A 19,138-nucleotide genomic window follows, 5' to 3' on the forward strand; every position below is an offset into this window, starting at 1 on the left:
TCTAAGGTGCCAGTCCACCATGGTAGAGACAGGTCTCTTGTTCCCAGTGTGCATGCCAGGCTAGCTGGCCCATGAGCTTCTGGGGGATTCTTCTATCTGACTATCTTGCCATAGGAACATTGGGCTCACAGATCACTACTGTTCCTGGCTTTATTTAGATACTAGGACCTCAACTCGGCTTCTCACATTTTCACTGAAAGCACATCACCCCCTGATCCCACTTCCTAGCTCATTTTGTGGGTCTTATCTGGACCCCGATTCAATAAAAAAAAAAAAAAAAGAATACTTTTAAAACTCAGGAAAATGTGATTCAACATTCTCTAATACTGAGAAGTGATCATTTTTGGTTGATGTTGTGTAATGAAATTAGAAAGAAAATCTACCTACAGACACTTGGATTCAGATACTGGAACTGTCAAACCATTTCAGATACTTAACTTTCAAGCCATGTTCCTTACTAAATGCAAAGAAACATACAAAATGAACATTCAGAGTTCCTTCCTGGCATCGCATTTCATCTCAGAGCCTCCAAATGCTGGTTATCAGAAGTAGATGAATAACATACAAGCTACTTCTGTGTAAACACAAATGGCTTACTTTCATGATTACATGCAAGCTGCTACACTGTTCTTGAACCATTTCATACTATTCCATCGTCCTACACTGCTCTGCCATCTCAGGCCCAACGTTAGGGGTGAAACAGGAAAGTGTTTAGTTAGTTCTCAAGACGGGTTTTAAAATCTGTCCATTTGACTCTATAGCCACAGTTTCCATCCCCACACAAATGGGCCACGTTCACGTTTATGCTTCATCAACCAATATACTTCTGTCCTGAGAGGCCATCTGTGCTCTCTTATCACATGCCAAGATAAAACAGTGTTTAAAACAGACCTGAACAAACTCAGTCAAAGAAATGCTCTAGCCTTTGGTTTTTTGTTTGTTTGGTTTTGGTTTTTGGGGGGTTTGGTTTGTTTTGTTTTTTTTTTTTTTTTTTTTTTTTTTTTGGCACAACTAATTAGACAGATATGACTTGCAAATGAAATTCATGAAAAACAACCTTACCAGAGAGGGGGAGGGAATTGGAACTATTCAGGAAACTGAAAATATAGTCTGTGAAGTCATCTGGGGAAGGCAGGTCTCCTCTCCCCAGGCAAACACCTTGGAGCGACAGGGCAAGGATGGTTGCGGCCAGCTGAGGAAGCGTCTTTTCATCAGCACCGTTGCTGCCCTGAATGCCAGATGTCCTCTGTAGGGTCTTAGTTTCCACACACTAGCGCCAAAAACAAAGAGAAAACGTTAGCTTCTGGAGTCACACTCAATAAGTCTCCTCTAAAATTTCCCCCAATGCATGAGGAATTGTTCATCTAAAAGAAAATTGGTTTGTAGAAATGACAGTCGTCACTCTGCTATCCCAGAAAGAACTCGATTTAGGGAACATTTGACCTTTTCAAATCTAATCCCACCCTCCTGACTCTTTACACTTCCTCTCTTAAAGATGCACTGTTTTCAAGGGGATCCCCTGCTCTTACAGCTTGCATCCTTTCCTTTGGTGAATTTTCTCCCAAATTCAAGGACTCTTGTAAACTAAATAATTTTTAACTCTGTATCCCAGCTTTGATGGCACACTGAAACCTGCAATGATTAATTTTAATTGCCAACTTGAAAAGATTTATCACCACCTGTGGGAAGGGTTTCTAAGTGTGCCTTTGGGAGATTTTCGTGGTTAGGTTAACTGTGGTAGAAAGACCCATCCACTAGAGCATCCCTCCCTAGGCTGGGATTCCACACTGTATAAAAAGGAGAAAAGCTGGTTACATGTATTTGTTGCTGTCTTCTGACTGACTGTGGGGCTCAGTGTAACCAGCTGAGTCAAGTCCCTGCTGCCCTGACTTCCTTGCCATGATGGGCTGTACTTTGAACTATGAGGCAAAATAAACTTATACTTCCTTAAGCTGATTTTGTCAAGGTATTTTATCACATCAACAGAGAAGTAACTAAGATACCACCTTTACTTCTACATCAGCCTTGAGTCCCAAGCTTAGTGTGTATTTACTACACTGAGTATATGGTACACTCTAGAATCATGAATTCCTACAGAACACAGGACATGTAGATTGTGTGTGTGTGTGTGTGTGTGTGTGTGTGTGTGTGTGTGTGTGTGTGTGTTAGTTTTTCCTGATTAAATTATGCCCATCTGACAAGGTAGAATTTTGCTTTAAATCCTATTATTAACCTCTCTCATTTATTAAAATATCTGTGTGCCTTGTACTATGATAAGCCCACTATCAATGAACTGGGGTGATCTGGTTCATCCAAAGAGGATGTAAGCATAAATTATTGCATCAACCTTCAATTCTTGTGATGTTGGAGAAGGAATAGAACAGTCTATTGGAGTTATTCTCTCTGAGGTCTGGTGGTACCCTCTAGGCAGATGTCTATTTACAGCAGTAATGAAACATGGGATGGAAATTAGGATCTCACATAGACTAAGCAAGTGCTCTTCTCTGGGCTACATCCCCAGCAGTGCTATCACATTTTTGACAAATTTTGGGAAGTAGTATGAGTGAAAGGAACAAGTTGAGATATAACAGTATGACCCTCACAGTGAATTTTTTTGTAGAGATTGGAATAAAAGAAAAAGAAAGCATTATAATCATAAGGTTTTATTGAGAATAGAGGAGAATTCCAGCCACTGTTTTGACACAAAAAGTCCTTAGAATGTAGTGAATACCTATCTTCCATGAAGAGATGGTGCTAGGATGAGCTATGAACAGATCCATGTATGTTTACCATAGACCCAGAAAACAGCAGAGAGAACTCCTGAGCACTGGGAATTGATCAAAGACAGTAAAACATAGTTCCTTGTGCACATGAGAGTGAAGGAACAGGGTGATGTTTATAATCTGGTCTTAGAGTGTGACTGGATGAGGACTCTGAGATGTAAAGATACTTCCCCCGGAAGTCTGCTGAGGACCGCTGGGATGGCTACCATGGGGCTGACTGCGGAAGCTGAGTCCTGTACAGATGAAAAGTTGGGAATGTGAGCAGTGGGCTGGTGTGCGGTGCTGTCTAGGACAAATCAACAGCCTGTAAAGAGATGTCAACAGCCTTCTGCCAAGTCTGGACTGACTAACTACCTAGGTAATTGTGGGTAAATAGGTTCCAGGACCCTTCTAGGAGACACAGACATTGATATGTCTGGAGGATCACTGCCCTAAAACCTAGGAAAGGTTCATGATAGTAATTTAGTTCTTGTTAACCACATGGAAAAAGTAGTTTTCTATGTACTGTGAGCTAATTCTCTAAAAATGTTTGATCTTACAAACACTGAAAGTCTGGACATTGACTGTATGTGCAGCATAACCAGAAACCTACTGCTACTCACCATCTGCCTTTAAGTACTAGATTTCCATTTCTGTTTAATCTGTCTCAAAAGACAGTAAATGTGCAAGATTGCCTAAAATCCTAGTGGGTGATTCAAGCCAATATTATATCATAGAGAAATTACAATGAAAAATCTTACATATAGGGATATCTCTTCATTCAGGCTAAAAACTGAATTCCATCAAGGAACCTTTATGGAAACAGGAACAATGGGCTGAAGATTGACAGTCACAGGATTAGGGGTGCCATAAAGACCTTTGCAAGGTGCTTAGTAAATATGCTCTTCATTGCATACCAATAAGAAGAGATAGTCAGCCCATCTGCAGCCTGTTGGAGGGGTGCTTTCTGAAATAGGACAGTTAGAGACCTTTGGCTTTTCAACAACAGAATGGAGACTAAGAATTAAGCTTGTTTTTATAAATCAATGAATAATTCAAAAGAGAGAAAAGCCATGGCCACTATTTCATAACTAATGTTTATACTCTTCAAAGTGTGGTATGGATCCTCAATAAACCCTTCTGGAAATATGACTCAAGATTTATAGGGTGGAGGGTATTGCTCGGTGGTAGAGTAGTGCTTGCCTAGCATGCACAAAGGCCTAGGTTCGATCCCCAATATAATGATGATAGTGGTGATGATGGTGATAATGGTAAGGATGTTGATGGTGGTGATGGGTGTGTGTGGTGTATGTATATGTGTGTAAATATCTATGTGGCCTGTGTGTACTCACGTGGAGGCCAGAGGTCAATATCAGTTATCATCCTCTATTGCCCTCTACCTTCATTTTTGAGACAGCGTCTGTCAGTGAACCCTGCAGCTTGTCATTTTGGCTAGACAAGCTGACCTCAAGTCTCAAGTATCTGCCTGTGTCCCTCCAACCCCAAAGATTCCAGGATTAATTGAAACACTTGGTTTTACAGAGGCACTGGAGATCCAAACTCAGGTGTTCATGTTCGTGCCTCAAGCACTTCACCCATGAGTGCCCCCCCAGCTGCATAAGATGAGAATAATAATAATAATAAACTTTATGTTCGGATACCTTTGTGTGCCGAAACTTACAGCGTACTTGAGAAGCCAGCCTTCCTAGAACCGTGATGAAGGCAACAGAAGAACAGGTGCCCATTTCCCAAGAGTGAGGGCTGGGCGGGGGCACACGGGACATGACAAGCATGTGCATGGCTACAACATGCTATGTGGCAGAGGGGTGTTGTTTAGGGTTGACTGTTGCAAGTAATGCTTCTGCAAGCTATTTCATCAATGAAATCACTGATGATAAATACATCTCTTAAGTTGTTCCTGCCTTCATCCCTGGCCAGAAGCCAAGACAAACAGACATATGGCTTTCCACCATGATCTTTCATCTCTTGGACGTTGATCAAAATCTTTGAGTCATAGTTATTCAGGAGATGAGAACTGCCCTGTCACCTGGCCTGCCTACCCACCCACCCACCTAGCTTCTGGCTAAAAGTCATCGTCCACTTAGTCATTCCATTTCCACTTCAAATTTTAAATTATGTCACTTACTATCCTGTAGTTAAGACTCGAAATACCTTCCTCTCTTAGAAGTCCACCCATTTCCTAAGAATAAGGGACATAAGTAAGTCCCAGCCTACACCTCAACAGGATACAGACAGCAGTTCTTCACTTCTTACCTGGCTACCAGACGTGCCAAAGTACATCCTGGTAAGAGCCAAGATGTCATCAGTCTCCTTCTGTGAAAGGAAATAGGAGTCTTCATCCTGCCTGAGGCCCAGCAGGCTATGCAGGTAAAATTCATACTCTTTGTTGCTCATGTTGAGCTTTGAAGAACAGATCTCTTCCTGGTGAATGATGTAATAGAGGAGGAGGAGAGAAACTCTCTGGACCACCTCCTCTCTAAGTTCATCCTCAAAACCTCCACCAGCTGTGAGTAACAGCACATCTGGTTCCAAACACTGTGGGGGAAGGTAAGGGAGACAAAGCCAAGTTTTGCACACAGCTCCAGAGTATGATCCACACAAGTTCTCGAGTGCTTGTGCCTTGTGAATAGAGGGCAAGGCAGTCAGTCCTAGCAACTACATCCAAAGACTGAGTCATGGTGAGACTTTTATTTGACCATCATCTCCTCCTGGGGACCCCTTTTTGTAAAAGTGGGTTCTCTGTCCTCAAGATGTTGATTTGCTCTTTTGCATAAAACCAACCAACTTCTTGGCCCAGCATGGTGGTGAACACCTTTAAACCCAGCACTTGGGAGGTAGAGTCAGGTGGACCTCTGAGTTCGATGCCAGCCTGGTCTACAAATTGAGTTACAGGATAATCAGGGCTACACAGAGGAACACTGTCTCAAACACTGGGGGGGAAAAGCTGCCCTGTTCCACATAGCATCCAATCCAATCTCTCCAACTCTCTCCTTGGCCCGACTCTCGTCGATACTGTCCCTTCTGCCTTGTTTTCTTCTTTCTCTGCCGTCTCTCTAAACTTCTGCTCTTGTGATTCCATGTCTGTGAAGTTACATCAAGCTCCTTGCACTGTCTTAGAGGTCTTCTTGTTGCCCTCATTTTTTAGGTCTTAAAATGTTGCTCTTAGCCAAGTGTGGTGGCACATGCCTTTAATCCCAGCACTCAAAGGCAGAGATAGGTACTCTGTGAGTTCAAGGCCAGCCTGGTTCAAAAAGTGAGTTCCAGGACAGCTGGTGCTATCACACAGAGAAACCCTGTCTTGAAAAACCAAAAACCAAAACAAACAAACATACAAACAAAAATGTCACTCTTTCTGAGGCCTTCCACAAAGCTCTCAATCTGCTTTGTCCCTCACAATGTTGTTCTATAGAAACAGTATGCAAGACACATATGTCTTTGAAATTTTCTAGATGGCCACATTTTTAATAGTGAAAATAAACACATGAGACTCATTTCAGTAATTTTCAAAATTTACATATTTCAGATACAATTATTTAATCATTTAATCAAAAAGTTGAAAATGGCTAATGAGATGATATATGGTTTTACTTGTAGGTACAAGTTTTTGAGATCTAGTGTACATTTACCAGCACATCTGACCTCATACAAGTCATATTCAAGTATTCAATAGTTATGTGTAGCTATATCTACTGTGTTGGGCAGCACATTTCTATATTCTCATTTTCTTCATAGTGCTATATTATAAAACTCTTTTGTTAATTTGTGTATTTGGTCTCTCTCCAACAAGGACAAGTGTTTATTTGGTCAGGTTTCCAGGTATTTTTTCAGCACATGGCACAAAACCTGGTACTTAGGAGGTATTAAAAGTGCAGTGATCCACTGGCCCTCTTCTATTCTTATCTAAGAGAATTGCCAAACATATTTCCATTGAAGGGGATCAGAACATATTATCCCTCAAATACATCACTTGGGCGTATTGACAATTTTGAAGCAAAGGCACCTGGGATATGGAAGTGCTCTCTGCCCTCTCCCTTCCATCTAAAAAGTGAGGGCTAAATTTCCATTGAGAAGGGTGTCCTTTATGTACCAAGAACAGGACATTCTTATCCCAGGGAACTGATACAATCCTATTGATCTGTACAGACTTCCCAAATCACCCCTACTATCATTTAGTTTCCTTTTGATATTTCCTAATAAGTCCTCATGATTTACTACCCCTGAGCCATTTTTCCTTCCTCTTGTCACAGCTCCACAATTCATTGTTTTGGGTTTTTGTTGTTGTTCAAGTAATATATATGCCCTACTTCTTTGGGGGCATTCTTGTCTTTTTGGGTAGCTGTCTTCACCACATAAAATATCAATACAAATAAAACATACACACCTTTCTCCTGTTAATCTGTCTTTATTCTGTTAGTCACTTGATGTAGTCTCAGAACCCTTCAAGGCTGGATGGAAAGACTTCTCTACCCTACACTCTGATGCACTCTTCCACAGGCCACAGAGGAATGTAGATCCTCTAATTTGAGAGAGTCAAATGACTTAAGGGGTTCAAAGTAACAACATTGGACAGTGAAAAAAATGACAGGAATTGTGACTGGAAAGCTTTCTCAACAAGAGAAAAGCTATCGTCAGGGACAGTTGGGGAGTTCTCTCAGCAGCTGAGAAGCAGCTCTGTTGCCTAGCAACAGCCCCAGGCTGAAGCATTGGGGAATGTCTGTCTCAAGTTTCAGGGAGGTTCGTCCTACTGTGGGGATCATTACCCCAGGGTCTTGTAATGTGTTCTTTGAAGTGTAAGACTGAGAGGTTCTAATAACATGGCTCATGTGACATGCTGGGTCACAGATAGTACATGCCATACACATCAGGAAGACACTGCAGACATCCATCTTCAGAGCAGAGCATGAAAGTGTCCTTCCCAAAACCAAATGCTCTGTAGTCTACTTCCTTAACAATTCAACTTCTGGGGACACACAGAGTTCACATGAAAATCCATGTTCAGTGTGAAGCCACAGCTCCCCTTTGTATTCGGGAAGTGGCCCCTTTCCTACAGTGAATAGATGCACTGGTGGCTGATGATAATGCCGAAACCAAGACATGAAAAGTAGCTGGGTTGAAACTATCAGGATGAAACTATTCTGCGTCCTAAACAACCTTGTGTAGCCACACTGCAGATAGTGTTACTTATGATGGAGTGACAATGCTGTGCCTAACAATACAACAAGCACTTCACACATCAGATGTTTCTCAGAATATAACCTAGCTAATGCTGGAAAATGTATTGCACAGTGGTTGGGTTGGGTTTTTTTTTTTTTGGCTTTTTTTTTTTTTTTTTGAGACAAAGTCTCACTGAATAGCATTGGTTGGCCTCCAGTTCAGAGATCTGCCTGACTCTGCCTCATGTGTGATTATTTTTTTGAGGTTAGAAATTTTGTTCTATTATTTTTTGATGGGAAAATATTTGCTACCTCTTTAATAATTCACCAAATATAGCCATACGATATAGGGCATTTATTTTATAATAACAATCATTCCATTGTTTAATAGTTAATAAATTAGTAAATAATTTTTTAATATTCAAGGATATTGAACTGAATGAAACATGTAATTTCTCTCCAATGGAAAATGTTTGCCCATAGTGTAACTTATAATAACCAGATTTAACAGATGCTAAGTCACTTGCTTAAAGACACACATCTAGTAGTGGTTAGTTATATAAACCTTGAATCTTTTAACAAATCATTTTCTGTCCTTTCTACTTTGTAGGAAGAGAGGTAAGTTGAGAGAGACAAAAGGATACTGAAGAGTCTAATGCCAGTGATAATGAGACTAGGATGGTGCAGACGGTTGAATGGGCATCTCAGTGAAGGTCGTTGTTGTACTGGGCTGGGCCAGTAAAAAGCTTCCAGCAACACTGGGTCTAGGAAGCACATGAGGCCACCACACCAATCACATGCAGTCAACAGGCACGCTGGAGTGTATGCAGTAGTTACTCCGAGTACTCTATGGTGTGCCTGAGACTCCTGCCATTCCTGGCTCCTCCCTGATGATGCAGTAGCCACTCCGTATACTCTGTGGTGTGCCTGAGACTCCTGCCATTCCTGGTTCCTCCCTGATGTTCAGCATGGAGTGAGTAGCATGTGGCAGCACAGAGTGGAGTGTGCATCCAAACTGCACAGTCAGGTATTGTAGAATGGGTTAGCTCAAAGCACACAACATGGGAGATAAAGTAGCTTCCTTCTGACTTTAAAAAGTTCAAGCCAGTTCTAGAAGCATCTTGTTTTTCGTGACAAGATTTTGTTAGACCAAATAGGAGTTACCTAGCTTTTGCCTGAATTTTTCAGATGCTTGGTGCAGTAAAATATAACTATGAATCAAATACGCTAAAAAACAAACTTTGTTGTAGCTAGAGTTTTCCTGCCTGGCCCACAGTCAGGACAAATCTCTCTCACCCGCCAGTCCCACAGCCGCTCAGACCCAACCAAGTAAACACGGAGACTTATATTGCTTACGAACTGTATGGCCGTGGCAGGCTTCTTGCTAACTGTTCTTATATCTTAAATTAATCCATTTCTATAAATCTATACCTTGCCACGTGACTCATTGCTTACTGGCATTTTCACATGCTGCTTGTCCTGGCGGAGGCTGGCAGTGACTCTCTCTGCCTTCCTGTTCTCTCTTTTCTCCTCTCTGTTAGTCCTGCCTATACTTCCTGCCTAGCCTCTGGCCAATCAGTGTTTTATTTATTGACCAATCAGAGCAACACATTTGCCATACAGAACATCCCACAGCACTTTGTTTTTATAACTATACCTTAGAGAAGCTACAGAGAGCAATGCCTTGAAGAAAGAAAGCTACAGGAGGCTTAAAATAATGTTAATTCCTCCCCTAGGCAACTGGGGTTGGCAATAGGGAGAAAGGTGCTGAAAACTCCCCACTCATCACAGCTCGATTCAGTTTCGTGATTAAAGTATTTAGCTGTTGGCACAGCTGTGTTTGGGAGAGGATGTTTAACAAAAGTTTACAAGTATTGCCATCTCATAGGAACCAAATCTACCCAAGGCCACACACTGCTTAAAATATTAGGTGTTAAAGAAGAAAAGCCTCATTTGGGAATCATCCATTAATGTCCCTTTCAATCCTGTCAGGTGGAAGCATGGGGTTTAAAGAGAAAAAAACAAATGCAGAGTCAGAGAATTCATTTTTAAAGACTTCATAAAGAAATGAAGCTGGGGAAAAGATAAATTAAACTCCAAGCAAGGGCTTGCCTTACAAGCTCAATGGCCTACCCAGGTTCTTGGTGGTAATTGCCCATCACTCACTGAAGTCAAGTCATACTGCCTCCTTCTAATGCATAATTCAGCTCTGCTTATGCCAGGCGAGAACTGCAGCCACAGAGAGCAGTATGAGAGCTTTCGATAGTCACAGCAGAAAGACAGTTAAAAAAGCCAGGTTCAGAACTGATAAATATGTTTGCATCTTGTTGTGTCTATCTATCTATCTATCTATCTATCTATCTATCTATCTATCTATCTATCTATCTATCTATCTATCTATCTATCTATCATCTATCTATCTATCTGTCATCTTTTTCTTTCTTGTATGTATGCATGTATGTATGTATGTATGTATGTATGTATAGACATGAAAGTAGAAGGAGTCTCTTTGGGAAAGAGAAAATAAATCACTTTGGGAAAGGGAAAGTGGTTAGTAGGAATAGTAAGACTAGACAGAAGAGGGTACTGGTAGAAAATATAGCCAAGGTATGTGATATACTTAAATAATTGTCCTTATGAAAACTACCTTGTTCAAAGAATATATGTCGACAAAACAGACGTGTGTGTAGCAGGAAAGAAGGCTCAGCAGTTAAGAGCACTGGCTGCTCTTCCAGAGGATCTGTTAAATGGATTCTCAGCACCCATACGGCAGCTCACAACTGTCAGTAGCTCCTGTCCCAGAGCATCTGACATCCTCTACTGGCATCTGTGGGCACTGAACACATGTGGTGCACAGACATACATGCACGCAAAATACCCACACACATGAAAAGTAAAAAAACAAACACGTCGTTTAAAAAAGAAAACACAGTTGCTACCTGCTAGAAGAAAACTTTAGAAGTTGAGAATCCACCAGTGTTTAAATTTGTTTTGGCGTTAACGGTAAATGTACTAACCTCTTTCAAATCCCTAGACCTTTATAAGGTACTTTTTAAAAAAGGAAATTATATCATTTCCTTTCCCAGCCAAAGAGCTTGAAGGGTGTTGGGTGGTGGCAGGGATGCACTATAACCTCTGGCTTTTCTGACTAACAGAGATAGAAGTGAGTTCAGATAAACTAACCAGACACACACATCAAAGTTACAACAATGAGCTGGGGGTTGGAGTGGGTGTGAGCTAAAATGGGTTTCTTAAAACAGTGGTCATAGCCTTGAAAGGATCTGAAAACTGCTTGAAAAATTCAGTTAAAATCTTAAGCATCTGAGACAGATGGGGCTGGGCAGGGGGGATATCTGGGGTAGATGGGAGGGGGTTTCTAAGGAATGTCACTGCTCCAGAGACTCTGGGAAAAGATCACATTGCCTTTAAAAGTAGAGACTGTCAGGGACTGAAGACATTGTGAGCTCCATGTAACAGCACATACATCTGTGTCCATGTGATCCTATAGAGCAACAGTTAGCAACCTCTGGGTCACAACCCCTTTGGTGGTCGGATGACCCTTTCACAGGGATTGCCTAAGATCATCAGAAAACATGGATATTTGCATTATGAGTCATAACAATAACAAAATTACAGTTATTAAGTAGCAATGAAATAATTTTGCAGTTGGGGGTCACCACAACATGAGGAACTATATTAAAAGGTCACAGCTTTAGGAAGGTTGAAAACCACTGCTATACAGCGGTATCCCAGAGAAGATTCATTGCCTTTGATTAAGGATTAGAACAGGAAGATATTCCAGAACAGAGCTATTTCCACTCCAGGAAGGTATGCAGGGTCCTGATTCCCACTGTGAGTGGGTTTATTCTATGGGGGTTACTTAATCACTCTGTAAGTCCATTAAAACTCTATTCTAGGGACTAGAAATACAGGGCAGTTGGCCGAGCTCTTGCCCAGCATGCATGAAGACCTAGGTTCAATTCTTCCTGGCACTGAAAAACAAAAACATTCTGATTATTCTCACTTTTAAAAATAAAGAAAGCCGGGGTTGAGGATTTAGCTCATTGGTAGAGTGCTTGCCTAGCAAGTGCAAGACCCTGGGTTTGGCCCTCAGCTCTGAAAAAAGAAAGAAAGAAAGAAAGAGAGAGAGAGAGAGAGAGAGAGAGAGAGAGAGAGAGAGAGAGAGAGGAGAGAGAGAGAAAGGACGGAAGGAAGGAAGGAAGGAAGGAAGGAAGGAAGGAAGGAAGGAAGGAAGGAAGGAAGGAAGGAAGGAAGGAAGGAAGAAAATAAAGAAATCCAGGATGAGGACCAAACTGTTCATTTTAAAAGACTACAACTTGAATGGTTTTATTTTTAAGTGCCTCTGTCCTCAGAAACCTCATATTGATTTTTATAATCCCATTTTACATTTTCCTTTTCAGAAATTCAATAGCACCACCAACCTGAGTCTTTCTTTTCCCAGACACTGAGAGATACAAACCCATCCTCTTGCTCTTATGCTTTACCACAGAGTATCTTGCCTCACCTGTCAACAAGATGTCTAAAACGAGTGAAGAGACTCAACAACAAGCCATACCCTGTGGTTGGAGTGAGAACCTGAGTGACTGTCAAACTGAATGATTTTTTTCCACTGGGTTTTCATGAAGGACAAGAAAACATTGCTTAGGCTTCTTACAGAAGGAACCCTGAGGGGGATCAAGCCTTCTCCTATCACATTTCCTTCTCCTCAGTTTCCTAGAGAAGAGGAAGAGCAGCTATGCACATGCAACACTCTCAGACTGAGCATTTCAAAGCCCAGGAATAAATATAATTCCAGTGGAAGCCGAACTGACCAAACCCTTGATAATGTCACACACACAAAAAAAAAAAAAAACCATAAAACAACCACTCCTTCTCAGCCCCAAACATGAGGAACAATTCACCCAGCAAAACTAATATTCAACCACCTTAAATAAGGCACTTCATGTCACTAAAGACAAACATGGTCCCGGAGCAGATTCTCAGTGGACATTAATAAGATATGACTCCTGGTTATTTCCAGTGGGATGTCTGTTGTTACTATCTATATCTATTAATGTCATCACAGACGAGCTGCCTATTATTATAACACATCTCCTCTGGGAACCATTGAGCATTTTAATAATTATGGAAATATTTACCATTCACAAAGAGCAGAGAAAAAAATCCATCTGTGCAAGACCCTTTCTGTCACAAGAGAGGCAAAACCAGAAATATGTGACTGGGAAATGCATTCCCTCACCCCATCCTTAGCCTAGAACTCTGCTGGCTTGAGAAAGCCAGTCACAACTGACTTTGGAAGCAGTTACATGCTTCTTTTTTATTTGTTTATCTTTTCACTTATCCATGTATTTGTAAGTTTTTCCTTAAAATTTTCATTGGTCTGGAATGGGGTCACAAAGAGGGATTATGTTGACAGTTGTTTTAAGACCCAGGTTCTCCTCCACAGTGGGACTTGATGAACCTCCTCTCATGACACCCAAAGACTCTAATGACAGACGGATTCTCAGTCCCCACCAATTTCATGTTACAGCAATCTGGAGAGGGTTTTTAAAGCACACTCACTGGACAGTGGTGAAACAGACCTTTAATCCTAGCACTCAAGGAGGCAGAGTCAGGTGAATCTCTGTGAGTTCAAGGCCAGCCTGGTCTACAAAGTTGTGGTGATATATTGTGTACCCCGATAAAGTTTACATAAATTAGACATAGAGACCAGACATTGGTGGCACACACTTTTAATCCTATCACTCAGGAGGCAGAGATCCATCTGGATCTCTGTGAGTTCAAGGCCACACTGGGCTACATGAGAGAAATAGAACTAGGCAGTGTGACACATGCCTTTAATCCCAGGAAGTAATATGGCGGGATACAGAAAGGTATATACGGCATGAGGAAACAAGAACTCACTCTCTTTAGTTGAGGATTTTGTAGAGGTAAGAATTTGTGGCTGTCTTGTTCTGCTTCTCTGATCTTTCAGCTTTCACCTCAATATCTGACTCTGGGTTTCTTATTAAAAGAACTTTTAAGATTTGTGTTACATCTGGCGCCCAACAGGGACTTTTGTCATGATGTTAATGGTCATATAGAGTACTAACTAATTTTAGAAAAAAGGCTTCATCTAGCTTTCTCTACATGATTTGGGGTTTGAGTTTCTATCAGCTTTCTGCAGGAAACCATGACTATGCCTAATAGCGTTTTTGAAGTCCCCAAAAAGATGATGGGGTCCCACAACAATTCCATCAGGACAATGATAATACCACTAAGATGACAAATACCACCCAAATATCAGTTTTGGACTACAAACTGCTCAGGAAAATTTCAAGGTGGCTAGCTGAGATGATTTAGACTCACAGACTGCTCGATCAAGGACTTGAGACAAGCCCTGCACTTTCCCATTATGCAGAGACTGGACAAAAGATATAGCTAACTCTCCCAGGACTTGAAAATTAACTCAAAAAATTTCTTTTCAAGATCCCCTAAATATGTCTTTGCCACAGAGAGCAGGAAGTAAATTTTAAGAAAATGACACCCACATTTCCAAGAGGTAGGGTGGATGGTTTTGGGTCTTTCAATGGGTTAGGAATAATTGTCATTGTTTAGGATGGTTGTTTACAAATTGTTAGTTAATAATAGTGAAGAAATAAAAAAACAGCTAACCAAGGAAATTAGAATTGGGGTTCTTGAAAAGAAAAAAGAAAAAGAAAAAAGATGATATAGATAAGAGGTAGATTATTCAATCTACTCTGGAAAAAAAGATATAGAAATAATAGGATAAAAGGGTAGGTTATTGAATCTACTCTGACAAGAAAAAAGGGGAGGATATAGATATGATAAGATAAAAAAGTAGATAACTGAATCTACTTTTAAAAAGTAACTACTAGTTTTAAATAATTTACATTGGATTAGATTTTTGTATTGTATATAAAATTTGTATATTGATACAAATTTGAGATTGATTTTGTTAGAAAATACTGTAATACATTTCTAATCTTGTTCAAGGTATTGTACATATACAGTTCATTTAACAATGCAATGTAAATTGCTAGTCCTTGAAGGTTATTATTGCCTACTAGCTAGGATATAAGAAATACAAGTTAATAGTTAATCATTACAATCAAACTTGTAGTCATATTAGGTATGTTTTCAAGGTTAAAGAGAAATGTATTTTAGATAGATCATCTTCAAACACTTCAGAAATCTATAGAATATGGCATTTAAGATGTTTTAATAACATAGATTTTTTTACGAATATGAGACATGTCTGCTCCTGGCAATACCAATACTTCAGAGAAGATGATGGGCATTGAAGAAATTCCATATGGAGTTTACTTTCTTTGTGGCAAAAGTTAGCCACTGGGCAAGAACGTGCCCTTACATTGACTGCTGACAGTATGCCATCCAAAATGGACCAGCAGGACACAAAAGAAAGGACTGTTGATCCTTGCCAATACAAAGTAGGAGAGCTCTTTAGAAAATCCTGCTTCACAGAAAAGTCTGTCAGGTATGCTACGCCTGTAGGCCGAAGATGGATGCCCTAATGTTGCAAAGGAACCTTGAGTGACTGTGCAGGCAGCCAGCTGTTTCTGTTATTCCTCACACTTTTTGGAAGTTGCTGGCCTGTACTTCTTGTTTACTTAGTTAATATTATTTCCTTCCTGAGTCTCTGAAGGAGTTGAAGATTAGATAGGTTACAGTTTTCCTTGTTAAAAAAAATTCAGAAAAGAAACTCACTAAAGAGGTGTAAAGTATGTAAGTTTGAAAGACATCAAAAGATAGTTTTGGGTTGGTAATGCAAATTAGGATAGAAGGTGAATTAGATACAATCCTTTGGATTCACAAAGATAGGATAGATAATGGAGTATTTTCTCTGAATTTGTCAAATGCAAATGCACTAGACATTGTTGATGTATTTATTGCCTGTATATATTGTATATACTTATTGTATATAGTTTTTCATATATTAGTTATAGCCTTCTTTTATTATTTTAGACAAAAAAGGGGAAATGTGGTAATATATTGTGTACCCCAATAAAGCTTACATAGGGATCAGAGCACAGAGCCAACCACTAAATTAAAAATAAAGGTCAGGCAGTGGCACATGCCTTTAATCCCAGGAAGTAACATGGCAGGACACAGAAGGATATATAAGGCATGAGGAAACAGGAACTCACTCTCTTTAGACTGAGGGTTTCCTAGAGGTAAGAACTTGTGCCTTGCTTGTTCTGCTTCTCTGATCTTTCAGCTTTCAACCCAATATCTGGCTCTGGGTTTTTTATTATAAGACCTTTTTAAGATTATGTTACCAAAGTGAGTTCTAGGACAGCCAGAGCTACACAGAGAAACCCTGTCTCAAGAAACAAATCAAATCAAACAATCAAACAAACAAACAAAAACAAAAAAAAAGGAAGTCAAGATTCAGTCTGGGAAGGAGGAAGCCTCGATGGAGTAAACATGAGGCTGGCACAACTGCTTCGGTGAGTAGCCAAGGGTCGGTTCACTTGCTAGGTTAGAACGAAAGCAGCATGACAGGCTGTGGAACAGGCCGTGAGAGGCATGGGTCCAGTTTCAACTCAACTCAGCATTTCTCTCCCGAAGCCAACACCTCACTGTTAATGATTACCAAGGTGTTAACTATCACACATACACACACACACACACACACACACACACACACACACACACACACACACACTCAGAAAACACCATTGGCACCCAGGAGAGGGACCCAGGAGCTGAATGTGAGACAAATGCCATTTTGTTGTGATTGTCTCACGAAAAGGCAATCGCCTCTGTCTAACACCATGCACGTTTACTGCAGGCTTAAAACATAAAAAAATGAAAACGATCTCAGAAAAGCAGAAAGGAGGAAGGATTGAGCATGCATGCCAGCAAGCCAGTGCCTCTAAAGCAGAAAGGGTACAGAAAGCTTAAGCATTATTTTCCCAATAATAAAACAGTCCGTTGTCTGGATATGCTCCTTGCAGGATGCTGAATGGGTTGTCATACCCCAGACATCATCATGCTACGCTAAACTTCCCCCTTGCGTATGAAGAGCTTTGTACTCCATTCACTGTGATAGACGGCTCTCTATGAGATCCACTGTTCCCTTTCCAACTTCTTTAAAGCACCCAAACCCACTTTATTTTACTAACCAGCTTGCAGTCTCTTTGCATTCCATGTGTCCTCTGTGGACACTCAGTCTTCTCGACCAGAATTTTGATGAGGCTTCGTGGATGGTTGAGGGACTGGTGGTCACCGGCAGAGAGGACCCTCAAGACTTCTAGTAGGCCTTGACTCCCAGTGCTGCTAGTATCCTGAGTGAGGTCTTTGTTCATCTCAGTAGAGGAAACAAGGCTGAGGAGACAGAGCGGTAGCAGCACCATCAACACCCGGGGATTTGTCCGGAAGCACATGTCCACTCTTCCTTTGGCTTGAGTTGGCCTGAGGTAGGAGCTATGCGCAGGATAACCTACCACCAGGGGAATTTCTGTGGTGGAAAGGGAAAGGCTTCAGTTATTGTGCCTGCAACATGTTTGAAAGGAATCACGAATTGGGTGGCTAAGCCGATTGGCAGCGGCAACAACAGGGGTTTGTATGTAGCATGTAACCCCAAAGACCACCCAGGAAACTTCCCAACTCACAGTGTCCAGGAAACTGGACCGACACTAAATCCACAAATAGTTAAATGCTGAGAAGAGGGCACATTCATTTCCCTTGTGTGCAGGCAGTGCCTGGCACAGGACCTGGAGTGGGACACCCCACTGTAAAAAAAAAATAATAATAATTAAAAAATAATTCTGTGAAGTCAGTGAAGAAAATTAAAGAGAAAATGACTTCTAATAAATTTCCAGTATTACACTGAATTAGAATCTTTCAAGAGGACAATTTATTAGAAAAAATTAGTTACATTTGGGAAACAGTAGTGTTGAGCTTAGTAGAAATCAAGACTCTGGATAATGAATATCTTAGAAAAATGAGAACATTTCAAGGCTCCAGAAGGATGATAAATCTACTTACTCAATAGTCTCTAAGAGGAAGGGAAGAGTCTTCAGAATCAGTCAAAATTTTTGGAGAAAAAAAGTCTTTAGTTGATTGTATAAGGAGTGCAAAATGTTAACAGCATCTCTTGCAGGATCCAGAAATGAGTCAATAATGACTTTGAGGGTAATAAGAAGATCCTGAGATTATTTTTATGGCTTAAAGACAGTTTTAGACTATTATGTTAGCATTTTTAAAAAGTTAGAGGGAGACACAAACCTTCATAAACCCAGCACTTACCTCAAGAAAGAGAAATGGTTATTTAGCATGAGCTCCCAGGGCCTTTAAATCTCTGAGAGCATTTCGTGGTTCCAAAGTTCTGTTTTTAAAATTCCTTGACTGTACGCTGGGAGCTGGAGAGGATTATTTCAGCCCAGAGACATTTCTAGTTGCTATGGAGAGGGCTGCTCAGAAGGTAAAAAATGAAGGTGGATAAAAGCGGACAGTTTCTGCCTGACAGATTTTCAGGATAATTAAATAAATGTAGTTAGGGAATTATCCTTTTATATTAACAGTTAGCACAATATTTTAGAATTATCTACAGTCATTTGCCTTTCAAGGGACAGAATCTAGGTCAAAAAAATTCTACCTTGAAAAGTGAAAGAGATCAGTGTTAGATAAAGTATTCTCCTGTCCAGCTGATCGTTGTTTGACCCAGGATTAAACCAAGAATTTGCGGAAAGATTGGCCCTTTAAAACTTCATTTCACTAGCTGCAAATGTTTACAAGATGTAAGGACTTCATAAACAGTGTTAGTAGATAGAAATGAGGGACTCAGGCTAATCACTTATTGAATATGAAAACTGGGCACAACAGGGTGAGATAATCACAAAAGAAAGTTTCTAGGAGTGTTGGATATTTGGAAGAATAATAGTCTCAGAAAACACCAGGGTTCTATTTAGCTATCCATTGTGTACATGGTTTTGTCTCAGATGTCAAAGAAAGAGACCTGGCCTTGTTCTCGTGAACACCATGGTGATGGTAACTGGAGTTAAAGGCTGGACTCAGCCAAGAGGCAAGGAGTTAGACCAAAGTTAATACTTCCAATCTGAGGGTCTAGCAAGGGCTGAGGAACTCAGAGACTGTGGCCTTTGGACCTCAGAACATTGAATTAAAACTCCCCTAAAGTCATGTGCTCATGGCCAG

The 19,138-nt window shown here is 40.6% G+C and overlaps 1 protein-coding gene across 3 annotated transcripts in view; it reads right to left on the minus strand.

The window, feature by feature from the left end:
* Slc39a12 (solute carrier family 39 member 12) overlaps positions 1-18,340 on the minus strand; it is a 94,474-nt gene extending 76,134 nt beyond the window's left edge. Inside the window, exons 1-4 of one of the 3 annotated variants that reach the window (XM_076572695.1) lie at positions 18,233-18,340; positions 17,107-17,441; positions 5,037-5,318; positions 1,063-1,270 (exon numbers count right to left, since the gene is read on the minus strand). In XM_076572695.1, the coding sequence (XP_076428810.1) occupies positions 1,063-1,270; positions 5,037-5,318; positions 17,107-17,367 (751 nt within the window). In that variant the 5' untranslated portion in view covers positions 17,368-17,441; positions 18,233-18,340. The remainder of the gene's footprint in view (positions 1-1,062; positions 1,271-5,036; positions 5,319-17,106; positions 17,442-18,232) is intronic. The other 2 variants (XM_016008215.3, XM_042278079.2) reach the window with 2 other exon arrangements.
* Between the last annotated feature and the right edge of the window lie 798 nt (positions 18,341-19,138).

Source organism: Peromyscus maniculatus, chromosome 5, assembly GCF_049852395.1.
Source record: "Peromyscus maniculatus bairdii isolate BWxNUB_F1_BW_parent chromosome 5, HU_Pman_BW_mat_3.1, whole genome shotgun sequence".
Classification (NCBI taxonomy): Eukaryota; Metazoa; Chordata; class Mammalia; order Rodentia; family Cricetidae; genus Peromyscus; species Peromyscus maniculatus.